The sequence below is a fragment of the Dipodomys merriami genome, unplaced genomic scaffold (assembly GCF_024711535.1).
Source record: "Dipodomys merriami isolate MVZ:Mamm:240054 unplaced genomic scaffold, mDipMer1.0.p SCAF_4, whole genome shotgun sequence".
NCBI classification, from domain to species: Eukaryota; Metazoa; Chordata; class Mammalia; order Rodentia; family Heteromyidae; genus Dipodomys; species Dipodomys merriami.
Genome location: NW_027205603.1, coordinates 93,279,549 through 93,294,376, shown reverse-complemented (window position 1 = coordinate 93,294,376; position 14,828 = coordinate 93,279,549). Strand labels below are relative to the sequence as shown.

The 14,828-nt window shown below is 42.4% G+C and overlaps 1 protein-coding gene across 11 annotated transcripts in view; it reads left to right on the top strand.

Annotated features, from left to right (window-relative positions):
* Positions 1-14,828, top strand: part of Ptk2 (protein tyrosine kinase 2) — a 248,044-nt gene that overhangs the window by 78,421 nt on the left and 154,795 nt on the right. For all 11 annotated transcript variants that reach the window (XM_069991475.1, XM_069991474.1, XM_069991473.1 and 8 more), the window contains one exon: positions 10,504-10,730. In XM_069991475.1, coding sequence (XP_069847576.1) covers positions 10,536-10,730 — 195 coding nt within the window. In that variant the 5' untranslated portion in view covers positions 10,504-10,535. The remainder of the gene's footprint in view (positions 1-10,503; positions 10,731-14,828) is intronic.

The following is a 14,828-nucleotide window of genomic DNA, read 5'->3' as shown; positions in this document are numbered from 1 at the left end:
TATCAAGATGGTGCCCTCCTATGAACAGCAAGTCATTGCTCATGCCAGCTGGAACCTCAGCCTAGGATTTTAGTCTTGGTTCTCCCTGATTTTTTTTTTTAAATTTAATTTTATTTTATTTGTGAACATACTGTACAGAGGAGTTACAATTACATGGGCAGGATAATGCGTACATTTCTTACCAAGCATTGCAGCCTCCTCCTTTGTTTACCCTTTACATCCCTTCCCAGCCTCCCCCCTCCCCCCCAATCCCAATCCTTCTCCTTCCCTCCCCTTCCCCCTGATTTTTTTTTTTTTTTTTTGGGTCCAGTCGTGGGGCCTGAACTCTGGGCCTGGGCGCTGTCCCACAGCTCTTCAGCTCAAGGCTAGCGCTCTACCACTTGAGCCACAGCGCCACTTCTGGCTTTTTTCTTTTTGCTTATGTGGTGCTGAGGAATCGAACCCAGGGCCTCTAGCTTGCAAGGCAAGCGCTCTACCACTGAGCCACCTTCCCAGCCCATCTCCCTGATTTTTGAGTTCCTAGAGTTTCCTTAGAGAATGGTGGCTGGAAGGAAATCAAAGGAATCCTGACCATCTGTTTTGTTTTTTCTTTCAATATTGCCCTCTACTCCGTAGCATAGGAAGTCTCAGATGAAGTAGGAAGTTCATCCATCTGAATGTGAGGGGCTGCAGATCTCCATATGAAGAGTATTATAGTCTCTAGAAGGAAGATGTGGGGATGGAGATGTTTTTGCAGCTACTTTTGGGAAATATGAGCCACCACTTATTTGTATATAACATTTAAATAAGCTGATTTTAGCTTTCTGTAAAGTAAGTATAGAGAATTTATGAAATTTCATTTATAATTTCTACGAGGAAACCCCCTCCCCCCAGACTTGCATAAGAAATCAAAATTAGAGAGAAAACTTTTAAGTCAGTCTAGTTGTCATCCCTCTCCTCACTCTCTACCCCCAATTTAGGAATATTGCCAATTTCTTAAAAACTCTTAAGTCTGGGCTCCAGTGGCTCACACTTGTAATCCTCACTGCTCAGGAGGCTGAGGTCTGAGGGTTGTGGTTTGGAGCCAGACTAGGCATAAAGATTCCTGTGAGACTCTTATCTCCAATTAACCACTCACAAACCACGAGTGGCACTGTGTCCCAAAGTGGTAGAGCAGTAGCCTTGAGCAGAAGCTCAGGGAACGTGCCTACGCCTGAGTTCAGGCACCACAACTGCAAAAACCAAAAACCAAACTCTTTAGATGTGATTATGCCTTCTTTTATTTCTTAATTTAGCTGTGTCAATTTGTGTTCCTTTCTTCATCTTTTTGTATTCTAGAACCAGCTCTTTCTCTTCATGTACTGTTTAACTGCTTCAGAATCATCTAAAGTTTTATTGAAAGACTAGCTCATTTAAAGGATAATATGATCTAGGCCCAATGGCTCACTCTTATAATAGTTATTTTAGGACATAAGAAGATGATCAGCCCAAGCAGAAAAGTCCAAGGTTCTCTGTATCTCTAACCAGCAAAAGGTTGGACTGTAGGTATAATTCAAGTGGTAGAGCATTAGCTGAGTGAGCAAGAGCCCAAGGTCCTGTTTCTAAGCCCCAACAGTCATGTGCATGTGTGCATGCTCGCACATGCGCGCGCGCGCGCGCGCACACACACACACACACACACGATGAGAGTGCTCATGACTCAAGAATGTCATGATGTTCATGTCATAAACTGACAAGGGAACTCTACAGGAAGCTGCTTGTTCCTTGCACTTCCATTTGCCTTGTACTTCCTTTGTGCTGTTTCATATAGCATTTATATCCAGTTATGTGGTGTGTGTGTGTGTGTGTGTGTGTGTGTGTGTGTGTGTGTGTGTGTGTGTGTGTGTGTGTGTGTGTGTGTGTGTGTGTGTGTGTGTGTGTTTATCAGTCATGGGGCTTGAACTCTGGGTCTGGGCACTGTCCCTCAGCTCTTTAGCTCAGGGCTAGTGATCTACCACTTGAGCCACAGCACCACTTCCAGTTTTCTGAGTGGTTTTATTGGTGATAAGAGTCTCATGGACTTTCCAGCCTGGACTGGCTTTGAACCACGATCCTCAAATCTTAGCCTCCTGAGTAGCTAGGATTATAGGCATGAGCTACCGGCGCCCGGCTTCCAATTATGTTTTAACTCACAGAGCTTGACTGAAAGTTCATTCTTCCTCTCTGGACTTGGGTCTCTCTCTCTCTCTCTCTCTCTCTCTCTCTCTCTCTCTCTCTCTCTCTCTCTCTCTCTCTCTCTCTCTCCCCCCCTCTCCCTCTCCCTCTCCCTCTCCCTCTCCCTCTCCCTCTCTCTCCTCTCTCTTCCCCCCTCTCTTCCCCCCTCTCTCCCCCCCCTCCATCTCTCCTTTTCTTCCCCCTCTCTCCCTCTTCCCCTTCCTCCCCTCCTTACCTCTCTTTCTCTTTCTTTCTTTTTCTCTTGTGGGTCCTGAACTCTGGGTCTGGGCACTCTTCAGCTCAAGGCTAGCGCTCTACCACTTGAGCCATAGCACCACTTCTGGCTTTTTCTGCGTATGTGGTGCTGAGGAATTGAACTCAGGGCCTCATTCATGTGAGGCAAGCACTTTACCAAGCACTTTACCAGCCCCTGCCCTATCTCTCTTAAGATAAAAAGGTTAGGTACCAGTACCCTTGATTGTTTCCTATGTAACAAAGTGAGAACTACAGGTGTAGCAAGCTCAGCATCAGTTCCTTGGTCTGCAAGCCCCTTTCCAGGAAACCATTTGCTTCCCCCCCCCCCCTTTTTTTTTGGGTCCAGTCGTGGGGCCTGAACTCTGGGTCTGGGTGCTGTCCCTCAGCTCTTCAGCTCAAGGCTAGTGCTCTACCACTTGAGCCACAGCGCCACTTCGAGCTTTTTTTTTTCTTTTTGCTTATATGGTGCTGAGGAATGGAACCCAGGGCCTCAGGCATGCAAGGCAAGTGCTCTACCACTGAGCCACCTTCCCAGCCCCGCTTCTTTGTTCTTAAGCTGGACAGTCAACCCAGGAAGTTAGAGTTGGAAAGTGGTTGGTAGCTTAGTGTTGGTACTGCCACTACTTAATAGTCCAGGGCAAGATAATGGTAGACATTTACTGCTAGCATGTAGAAATCTTTTCATTGTTGTTGTTTGGTGGTACTGGTATTTGAACTCAGGGCCTTGTACGCTTGCTAGGCAGGTGCTATACCTGTGAGCCATGTCTCCAATCCCATGTAGAAATCTTTGCAGCAGTTTCACAGCAAGTTTATAGTTTTAAATGTTCTTTTTTTAAACTTTATTTTTTAGAAGTTGCTTTTCATTATTTTATAAAAGCATATGTTTGTGATGTTTGTGACAGGCTGGAAATTAAGACAGATTTTTATCACTGTTGAAAATTACTGATGTAGTGGCTCTGTGGCTCAAGTGGTAGAGCGCTCGCCTTGAGCTGAAGAGCGCAGGGACAGTGCCCAAGCCCAGAGTTCAAGCTCCAACAACAACAACAAAAAGTTCTAGAATGAAAATTACTGATGTAAGCCATACAAAAACTATTTCTGGTTTTTATAATTGTTTTATTTCCTCATTGAAAGCATTTTGAAAAACACTTTTGTAGTGTGCAAAAGTAGCAGGACTGTGTGCTTGGTTAATCTGGAAAGATTAAAGGATAAAATTGGCAGTTGGTGCCAGAGGGTTGCAGCAGTACACAGAGCCCTGTGAAGGAAGGACTGCCTCTGCTGCAGGGGCTGGAAGGCTCTTCATTCAGAAGCAGCCGCATGGCAGCTCCAGGTCAGCTTTATAGGCGGTCCAGAAACTAGTGCAGGATCAACAAACACAGACAGAGATCTAAGACCATTTCTCCTACTGACTACGCTGGTCTGACTAGGGATGCAGCCCAGATGCCAGGTTCTAAGAGCCTCCAGACCAGCAAGGAAAAAAAAAATGACCACCCTAACAAAATCAGTTCCAGAGATACCTGCAAGACTTGATGGCAAATACGTAGTCATGTGACAGTTCATAGCACAAACAGTATTTTGTTAAGCAGATGAAGTATTGAACTATAAAACAGTCACATTCTATGATAGAAAAATGTTTCACCTTGGTAACATTGTAACAGAGGTTTATCTTTTTAAAAAGGCTTTGGCCTACTTTTTGAAGGCAGTAGGATTTTACCAACTAGAGTTTTGAGCTGCAGAAGTGTATTTGGATTTTGTTATAGTTTCCGTCTGTTCTTAGGCTTTTTCTTCGCTAGTATACTGTTTTTTCTGGCCATGTTTTTGTTTTTGTTTGTTCTGTTTTTCCTTTGTGTTGGTAATGGGGTTTGAACTCAGAGCATAGGTGCTGTCCCTGAGCTTTTTGGCTCAAGCCACAGCTCTACTTCACAGTTTTTTGGTGATTAATTGGAGATAGAAGACTCTCACAGACTTTCTTGCTTGGGCTGACTTCAAACCATGATCCTCAGATCTCAGTCTCTTGTGTAGGCAGGATTACAGATATGAGCCACTGGTTCCTGGCTCTAGCTCTTGATTTTTTTTTGACTTTTTTTTTTTTTTTTTTTTTTTTGTGAAAATACTGTACCAGAGGGGTTACAATTACATGGGCAACATAATGAGTACATTTCTTATCAAGCATTGTAGCCTCCTCCTTTGTTTCCCCTTCCCATCCCTTCCCTTCCTCCCCCTGCCCCTCTAGCTCTGATTGTATAGTTCACATTTCTACATACTGTTCTTGAATTTTTGGTTTCCTTGCTTTTATATAAATAATCTCTTTTAACTTGGTTAAGGTGTGTGTGTGTGTGTGTGTGTGTGTGTGTGTGTGTGTGTGTGTGTGTGTGTGTGTGTGTGTGTGTGTGTGTGTGTGTGTGTGTGTGTGTGTGTGTGTGTGTGTGTGTGTGTTGATAAAAAATTTTTTTTTTGGATCCGGTTGTGGGGCCTGAACTCTGAGCCTGGGCGCTGTCCCTCAGCTCTTCAGCTCAAGGCTAGCACTCTACCACTTGAGCCACAGCACCACTTCTAGCTTTTTTTTTTTGCTTATGTGGGGCTGAGGCATCAAACCCAGGGCCTCATGCATACAAGGTAAGCGCTCTACCACTGAGCCACCTTCCCAGCTCCTGTGTGATGAAATTTTTGTCTAGGATGGCCCCAAATCACAATCCTCTCACCTTCCAACTCCTGAGTAGCTAGGGTACAAGGACAAGCCTTACATTGTTTTTAAAATTTATAACCACCATTAAAGAAGTACAAACAGCCAGGTGCTGGTGGCTCATATGAACATATTTCTTCATAGAAAGAAGTTTAAGTGCACATTGACTATTTTTATTAGGATGTCTTTTTCTATTTTGTGGTTTTTGTCTCAGTTTTCTTAAGTTGTACTTTTAAGAGATTTTGCATTCCATCTAGATCAAGTGCATTGATAATCTCATTAATAAAAATATTAAAATATGTTAATGGTCTCAGGTCTTATCTAATTGTCTCTGATTATCTTTAGTATTTTCTGATCCCTTTTTCTTTATTCTGATAATGCTAGTTTGTCTTCCTTTTTTGTACTTAATTGGCCTCACTAGAGGTGTACTAATTTTATTAATGTCCAAGATGTGTACTTGAGCTCATACTTGATACTTTCACACATTGGCTGGTGCTCTACCAATGAAACTGTGCCTCCAACCTCATTTAAAGGATTGGTTATTTTTTTTTAAATTTTATTACTCTTGTAAGTGAAACAACTTGAAATTTTCAGCTTCTAAATGGTGTTGTTAGATATGTATACTTTATGTACACATATTTTAAGTGATTTTTTTATTGTGAAAATACCATACAGAGGGGTTACAATTACATGAGCTAGGTAATGAGTATATTATCAAGTTGCCTCCTCCTTTGTTTCCCCTTACCATCCCTTCCCATTCCCTTCCCCTCTCCCCGCCCCGCCCCCCATAACTCCCTCCCCCACCCCCCACCCAGCACCAAAGTTGTAAAGTTCATTTTTCTGTTTGTTTTTTTTTTTTTTTTGGGGGGGGGTCCAGTTGTGAGGCCTGAACTCTGGGCCTGGGCGCTGTCCCTCAGCTCTTCAGCTCAAAGCTAGTGCTCTACCACTTGAGCCACAGCGCCACTTCCAGCTTTTTTCTTTTTGCTTATGTGGTGCTGAGGAATCGAACCCAGGGCCTCATGCATGCAAGGCAAGCACTCTGCCACTCTGCCACCTTCCCAGCCCCTAAAGTTCATTTTTCGACATAACATCTTGTACATCTCATTGTTGCAATAGGTCCACCTATATCCCTATTTAAACAATTGTTTTTTTCTCTTCCCCTCCACAAATTATACCAACATCAAATACAGTGAAAACAGGGGTTATACCATGGGGGAGAACTGTGTGGATTTTAACCCGTCTGTGTTTATAAGTAAGGTAAGACTGGACATAGTCTCAAAGACAGGGAGCTATTGCTCACACCTGTAATCCTAGCTACTCAGGAGGCTGAGATCTGAGAATCACAGTTCAAAGTTAGCTCAGGCAAGAAAGTCTGTGAGACTCTTATCTCCAGTTAACCACCAGAAAACCGAAAGTGGAGCTGTGGCTCAAAGTGGTACAGTGCTAGCCTTGAGTGAAAGAGCTCAGGGACAATTCCAGGCCCTGGGTTCAAGCCCACGACTGACCCCCCCCCCCCCAAAAAAAAAAATCTCATCAAAGACTTTTCCTGCCAGAGCTGGCTTTGAACTATCCTCAGATCTCAGACTCCATAGTAGCTAGGGATTACAAATGTGAGCCACCATCACCCAGCAATTCATTTCATTGTTATCTTTTACTTCGAAGAGTTCATTTGTGACTGAGGCATTATTTGAACTTCGTTGTTTAATTTCTAGACAAGCAAGATCTAGTTCTCATCATGAACTTTCCTTCCTTCCTTCCTTCTTTTCCTCCTTCCTCCCCTCCCCTCCTTCCTCCCCTCCCCTCCCCTCCCCTCCCCTCCCCTCCCCTCCCCTCCCCTCTTTGGTTGGCTGTGGGGCTTGAACTCTGGGCCTGGGCTCTGTCCCTCAGCTCTTCAGCTCAAGGCTAGCTCTCTACCACTTGAGCCACAGCGCCACTTCCGACTTTTTCTGCTTATGTGGTGCTGCAAGGCAAACACTCTACCACTGAGCCACCTACCCAGCCCCTAATTTTAGTTTTTTGATGTCTGTCTGTCTGTCTGTCTGTCTGTCTGTCTGTCTGTCTGTCTGTCTGTCTGTCTGTCTGTCTGTCTATCTATCTATCTATCTATCTATCTATCTATTTATCTATCTGTCTGTCTGTCTGTCTGTCTGTCTGTCTGTCTGTCTGTCTATCTGTCTATCTATCTATCTATCTATCTATCTATCTATCTATGCATGCTAGTCTGAGGACTGTCCCTGAGCCACAGTGACACTTCTGGCCTTTTCTCTTTATGTGTACTGAGGAATGGAACCCAGGGCTTCATGCATGCTAAGCAAGCACTCTACCACTAAGCTACATTCCCAGCCCTGAATCTACTCTTACACCTAGCATCTAGCCAACTTTAGCAAATATTTGATGTGTACTGGTAGAAATTATGTATTCTGCTGGGCATAATGTCACTTTCAGTTAGGCCAAGTTGGCTAAGCTCTGTGGTTAATTCTTAATGGTGGAATTGCCGAGTAATAAAGATAAAAAGCACATGTTGTTTTGTTAGGTATTACTAAGTTCCCCTCAAAAATCACCCCAGTTGGGGCTGGGAAGGTGGCACAGTGGTAGAGCGCTTGCTTTGCATGCCTGAGGTCCTGGGTTTGATTCCTCAGCACCACATAAGCAAAAAGAAAAAAGCTGGAAGTGGCGCTGTGGCTCAAGTGGTAGAGCATTAGCTTTGAGCTGGCCCAGGCCCAGAGTTCAGGCCCCATGACCGGACCCAAAAAAAAAAAAAAAAACACACCAGTTTGCATTCCTACCAGCAACATACCTTATAGCTTGTTTTCTTGCACCCTTTGTTTTTCTGTTTATTCTTTATTTTTGTTTTTAAAATAATTCAACAGATTTTTATGCTTGTACTTTTAGTTAAAATCTCATGATATAAATTTGTCATTTTCACCAATTCAGAGTGTAAATTGAAGGCTATTTAGTATATTAATAATGTTATGTAACCATATCCATTGTCTAATTCCAGAACACTTCTACTCTTCCCAAAGAAGTTCCTTACCTACCCCCAGTCATTCCCAACTCTTGTCTTCCTAGCTTCTGGTAGCTAGTGATTTTTTTTCTGTTTTTATAGACTGGCTTCTTTGGGACTGTGATAGAATTGTAGTCATAAATACAATTTGTGGCTTCCACGCCTGGCTTCCCTGGGTAACACCCCCTTGGTTCATCAGGTAGATTGTGCTGGCACTTCACTCCTCTTTTGTGTGTATGTGCACTCATTCTAGAGCTTGAGCGCAGGGCCTAGGCACTGTTCCTCAAAGTTAGTACTCTACCACTTGAGCCAAGGCACCACTCCTGGCTTTTTCTGAGGAGTTTATTGGCGATGAGAGTCTCACAGCCTTTCCTGCCTAGGCTGGCCTTGAGCCAGATCTCAGCCTTCTGAGTAGCTAGGATTGCAGGTATGAGCCAACACAACCCAGCTTCCCCTCAGTATTTACAATGTTTCAGGATTGGATTTGTTTATCTAGTTCATCTAGTGATCACATTTGTTTATCTAGTTTATCACTTTTATTTATCTAGTTCATCTAGTGATGGCCATTTAGATTGTTTTTACTTTATAGATGTCTTGAATATGTTGCTGGGAACATTCACATACAGGTACACTGTAGATGTACACTGTGTAGTGTAACTGTTAGCCATGTGATAGATGTTGACCTGTTGAGTGGCCTCCAACATGTTAGATCTTTTTATTCCTTAAGACAAAGTTTAATTTGGGACAGAGGCTCATCTAAGCCCACATTTGGCCTCCCTAATCCAGTTTTCTACTTATTGTGTTATGGCTGTTATTACCTCTTAGTTTTGCTCCACCAGTGTTGTCTACTTTTGCTTAATTTTTATTACATTTTAAAGAATTTCCAAATGCATTAAGGATTCCCCCCCCCCCCCCCATGGTATATGTAATGGCATATGTATTTTTCTGATTTTTTTTTTCTGGACAGGTCTTTGAGGGTTGTTTTTGTCCTCTTCCCCCCCCCCCCATTGTCATAATTATTTTGGTTTTACTAAAAGGAAATGTTTTGGGGTTGGTGCCGTCTTTCCTTGCTAAAGTAGATCAGATGGGGCCCGGCTACAATCCAGCACTTGATGGGTCTAGCAGAGGCCAGCCAGGTTCCAGGCACAAAGGGCCCTGCTCTGTACTATGTGTTCTTCATGCAAACTTTGAAGTCCAGAAGGCTGATTCCTGTCTCCTGAGCCCCTCTTCTGCCCTTTCCTATATTGTTCCTTCCTGACAAAACTGCTGGTGGCTCTGTGTTGTACCTTTTCTTGACTCTTTTTTTCTGCCTCTGAGCACAGGAGAGGCAGCTCTTAGGTGCCTTATAACATTGTTTGGAGTTTTGCTTTTTCTCTCTGAGTTTTAGTCTTACCATGCTGTTTCTCATCAGGCTTGGATAAATGCAGTTGTTTGTGCTTTTTTGATTTTTGTTTTCCGTTTTTTTTTTTTTTTTTGTCTTGATTTTCTTGTTAAACACTGATTTGACTGAGTGGGAGGACTTTGTTTTGATTATAATGTTTTTGTTTTTGCAGTACTAGGGATTTGAACCCAGGCCCTTGAGCTCCCTAGGCATTTGATACTGCTGAGCAATGCACTCAGCCTTATGTTGCACTTGATATTTTTAGGATAAGGTCTCATTTCCTGCCCAGGCAGATAGATGCTAGGGCTAAGATCCTACTTTTAGGCTTCTGTATTGGTGTTATCCCAAACAGGCATCCTCCACTGCATGTAGCTTCCCTCTGTAGAGAGAGGGAGACTGTGGACTCCTTTTGAAGAAATGATATCTTAAAGCAGCAAATTAACAAATTGGGCTCTGCGGTGAGGTTTTTCCAAAGAAGTAAAGACTGGATAAAAATGAGGAGGGATAGCTGGGCATTGGTAGCTGACGCCTGTAATCCTAGCTACTCAAGAGGCTGAGATTTGAGGATCCTGGTTCAAAGCCAGCCAGGGCAGGAAACTCTGTGAAGCTCTTATCTCCAATAAACCACTCAGAAAATCAGCAATGGCTCTATGACTCAAGTGGTAGAGCACTAGCTTTGAGCTGAAGAGCTGAGGGACAGCGCCCAGGCCCAGAGTTCAAGCCCTAGGACCTACAAAAAAAAAAGAGGAGGGATGTTAAAGTCACATTTTTTGTAAATAATACAGTGAATTTTGACATAGTTAGTATAGGAGTCCTGGTGTTTTAACAAATTATTTAACAGAAATTTATTATCAGATACTGAGTTGAAGAGACACAATGATTATGTATTTCACACTACTTATACATATGATGTGTGTGGACAGAGAAAACTTGGTAACAAAAATATTAGCATCATATTAGGATTATAAGTTTCAAATATTGTACAGTAAAAATCTTTTTTTCTCTTAACAGAATATGACAGATACCTAGCATCTAGCAAAAGAATGGCAGCTGCTTACCTTGACCCAAACTTGAATCATACACCAAGTTCAAGTACTAAGACTCACCTGGGTACTGGTATGGAACGTTCTCCTGGTGCGATGGAGCGAGTATTAAAGGTCTTTCATTATTTTGAAAGCAATAGTGAGCCAACCACCTGGGCCAGTATTATTAGACATGGAGATGCTACTGATGTGAGGGTGAGTACTACTTCTCGTGCGGCGCCTTTGATGTGCATGTACTTGGTGACATTTTAATGGCACATTGAAGATTAAGATAAGTAACTGAGAACCATCCACAGTACAGGGATACCAGCTTTTTCTTTATAGAATTTATTTAATATGCCTGAGGGGCTGGGATATAGTTTAGTAGTAGAGTACTTGCCTAGCATGTAGGAAGCCCTACAAGCTAAGGACTCTAGCCCTAGCATTTGAGGGGGAAAACATTGCTAACATGTGACTGACCAGAAAATAATAACTGAATTACATTTTAGTCATATAATGCCATTACTTTTCCTTCCTTCCATCCTTCCATCTTTCCTTCAAGTAATAAAATAGCTATTAATAGAAAATAAGAAAATAGTTTTCTAGAAGGTGTAATTTTAGAGGTGTTTGCATACCTCCTGATAGAAGCTTTTTGTACATATGCTGATCCTGGAGCTTGAACTCAGTGCCTGAGCAATGTCCCTATGCTATTTTTGTTCAAGGCTGTTATTTCTACTACTTAAGCCACAGCTTCATTTCTGGTTTTTTGGCCTTAACTGGATTTGAGAGTCTCATGCACTTTTCTGCTTGGGTTGGCTTCTCAGCTTGATCCTCAGATTTCAGCCTCCTGGGTAGGTTTGGTTACAGCCTTGAGCTACCAGCACCTGGCAGGATGCTTTTTGTTTTTTTGTTTTTAAAGAAATGATTGAATGTATAATACATGCCAGACACTAGGTAAGCTGTGGGAACATGGAAGGTCTGTCTGAATTAGCTTTTGGTCACCTCAAATTCCTGAGGCAATTAGCTTATTAAAAGAAAAGGTTTGCAGGGTGCAAGTGATTCATGGCTCTAGTCCTCGCTACTTGGGAGTCAAAGCCAGCCCAGGCAGAAAAATCCACGAGACTCTTATCTCCAATTAACCTCTCAAATACTGGAAGTGGTGCTGTGGCTGAAAGTAATAGAGTGCTAGCCTTGAGCAAAAGAGCTCGGGGATAGCACCCAGACCCAAGTTCAAGTTCTGTAACCCACAAAAAAAAAGTGTTTATTTTGGCTTATGGATTTTGGGCTTTCCAATCCTTTATAGAATGGCCCCACTGCTTTTGAGCCTCTAGGGAGAGATCTAGGAGATCATCCTGGCTCAGAGCCAGGAAGCAGATAGAGAAGACTGAGATCTTACAATCCTTTTTCAGGGGCATAGCAGTTAACCTAAGGACCTATCACTAGGCCCTGCCTCATAAAAGCTTCCAAGAACATCACCTGGGATTCAAATGGATCTTTGGGGGACTTCAACATCCAAACCATAGTAAAGTCACATTAAAGCCTAGAGACAGTCATGCTTGTAATGACAGCCCAGTGTGGAATACTTCACTGGAGATTGACCCAGTTGCTGGGAATCCTGAAGGCAAAGCACCTAAATGGAGAAGTTGGCACCGGTCCTCGGTTTTGGGAGGGGGAATGAAAGCCAGTGATAGAGACATAGGGAGAGGAGCAGGAAAAGGTGACCTGTGTTTTCTAAAATCAGGCACGAGCAGGTAGCACTGGGACCTCAGAAAACTGAACTTGGTGTATATCTCAGGGGACCTCTTGCTTTAGGGAAGCGTTGAAGGACCTCTTTCTGGAAATAGACTGCTGGAGGGTCACTTAGAAAGGTTGGCTACAAGTATTCTACTATAATGTTAATTAGAAAATTCATAATGAAGAACTGTTAGGGGCTTCTAGAGAATGTTCTAATCTATAAAGATCTACTACCTTGAAGGAAGAAACCCATTCAAACACCTTGCTTCAACTTTGGAAAACATTGAACGAGCTGTATAGGAGAGAAACCTTTAAAATAATATGAAGTTGACAAGTAGTAATTGTTCTAGACTTAGTGTATCAGGTAGTTTACTGTGCCACAGTTTCAGTTCAGATTTTGTACACCTGAGAGACCTGTTGTGGAGTGGGGGAGGTGGTTACTGAGTTTTACCTTCATCAGCCTTCATCAGATGCAGAGACATAGGTTATGTGAACACAAGTATTAAACTTTTGTGAAGGCAGCATGAGAAAATGTTTGTGGTCAAAAGTCAAATTTTTTATTTCATAGTAACTAATAAGTGTTTGCAATTTAATATTCCTATTAGTTGATTTTCATCCTAAAGCAGAAAAATAAAACAGTCACTGTGTTACTGTGATGGAAGATTGAGTGTTACTCAGAATCTACTCCCATTAAATGCTTCCATGCTGTGGCATTGTAAAATACGGTGTGTGTGTGTGTGTGTGTGTGTGTGTGTGTGTGTGTGTGTGTGTGTGTGTGTGTGTGTGTGTGTGTGTGTGTGTGTGTGAGAGACAAAGACACAGAGTTGTGTGTGTCTGTGTGTGTGTATGTCAGACAAAGACACAGAGTTGTGTGTGTGTATGTCAGACAAAGACACAGAGTTGTGTGTCTGGACTTGAACTTAGGGCCTAGATGCTATCCCTGAGTTTTTTTTTGCACTTTACCACTTGAGCCACAGTGTGTGTGTGTGTGTGTGTGTGTGTGTGTGTGTGTGTGTGTGTGTGTGTGTGTGTGTGTGTGTGTGTGTGTGTGTGTGTGTGTGTGTGTGTGTGTGTGTGTGTCAGACAAAGACACAGAGTTGTGTGTCTGGACTTGAACTTAGGGCCTAGATGCTATCCCTGAGTTTTTTTGTACTTTACCACTTGAGCCACAAAGCTCCACTTCTGGATTTTTATTGCTCAATTGGAAATAAGAGACTCATGTATTTCCCTGCCTGGCCTGGCTTTGGTCCATGATCCTTAGATCTTAGCCTCCTAAGAGACTAGCATTACAAGTAATGCAGTATTTTGTACACGTGAACAATAGCACTAAAGGACATGTTTAAGACATCTTTCTCTCAAAGAATTTCTCACAAGAAGTGTGAGGGCACAGTAAGGAAGGTGTGAAGTTTAAGAAATGGGAAGCCTTGAAGATGGGTGAATCTAGGACAGAAAGGTAAGTTAGTGTAGTCTTTCTGCAGAAGGAAATGGGAAAGCTATCCCAGCCACTTCTGAAACAGTATCAAAGTTACTGAGTTAGTAACTACAGCTATAACCTGTCCTGTTAGCCTTGTGGGTTTTGAGAACGTGAATGTCTCATGTGAATTGACATGAGCCAAAAAAAAAAATAAAAACATACTTTCAAAGATAGTATAAGAAAGGAGTGCAACATATTTCATCAATTTCCTAGGATTACTCGTGGAAAAGATAGTACTTTTGGTATATACTTGGCTAAACTGTAAGCATTAAATTAACGTCTTTCTTACTACTGTTAATGTAACTGCTAGTTTTAGTATTATGTGGCTGTTTTAGTATTATATGGCTTTCATTATATATATTTATATTCTTTTGGTCCAAAACTGGGACTTGAACTCAGTATTTGTTGCTTTTGCTCATTGGCTAGCGCAACTGAGCCATGCCTCCAACTTCTAGAATTACATTTTTACTGGAAGTTGTGCTCTATAGACATAGTAGGTATCAGAAGACCAAAACCTTTTGAAGGAGTTGAAATTTTTTCTCAATGAAAATATCATTTCATTATAGAAATTTTGTTTCTCATACTTTAATTTTACTATTAAAAAATGTGCCAGTTAATTTGATTGCTGAAAGGATTCATAGGACCTCACAGTTTATACATTAAGTTTCCAGTACCTTAGCAGTGCAGTAATACTCATTTCAGCGTCTGGAGTTAGCAGGGGCAGGTTTTTAGGCCTTAGGTATACTTTGCCCCCAGATTGAAGACCTTCTCTATCTTCCAGTACAACCCCTCAGTCTGAGGAAGCCTCCTGCTTCCTCATGTTGGCATCTATGAAATGGTGTGATATGGGTGCTTTCCGTTTGCACAGAGAGCCTCACCTGAATAATTGGCTTCCCAAGCACCACCAAAATTGGGGAATAGTTTGTGCATCCAACCATGATTACTAAGAAGTGCTGTCAGGCTGCTGTAGTTTGTCCTTCAACTGCTCAGGCACTTGTGCTTGCAAACTGCACTCAGCTTGGTCATAGCTGTCGTCAGAATAGCCAGATTAACCCAGTTTGCTCAGTATTAGAAGTGGGCATCCAGAAACATTGCAGAAGTACTTC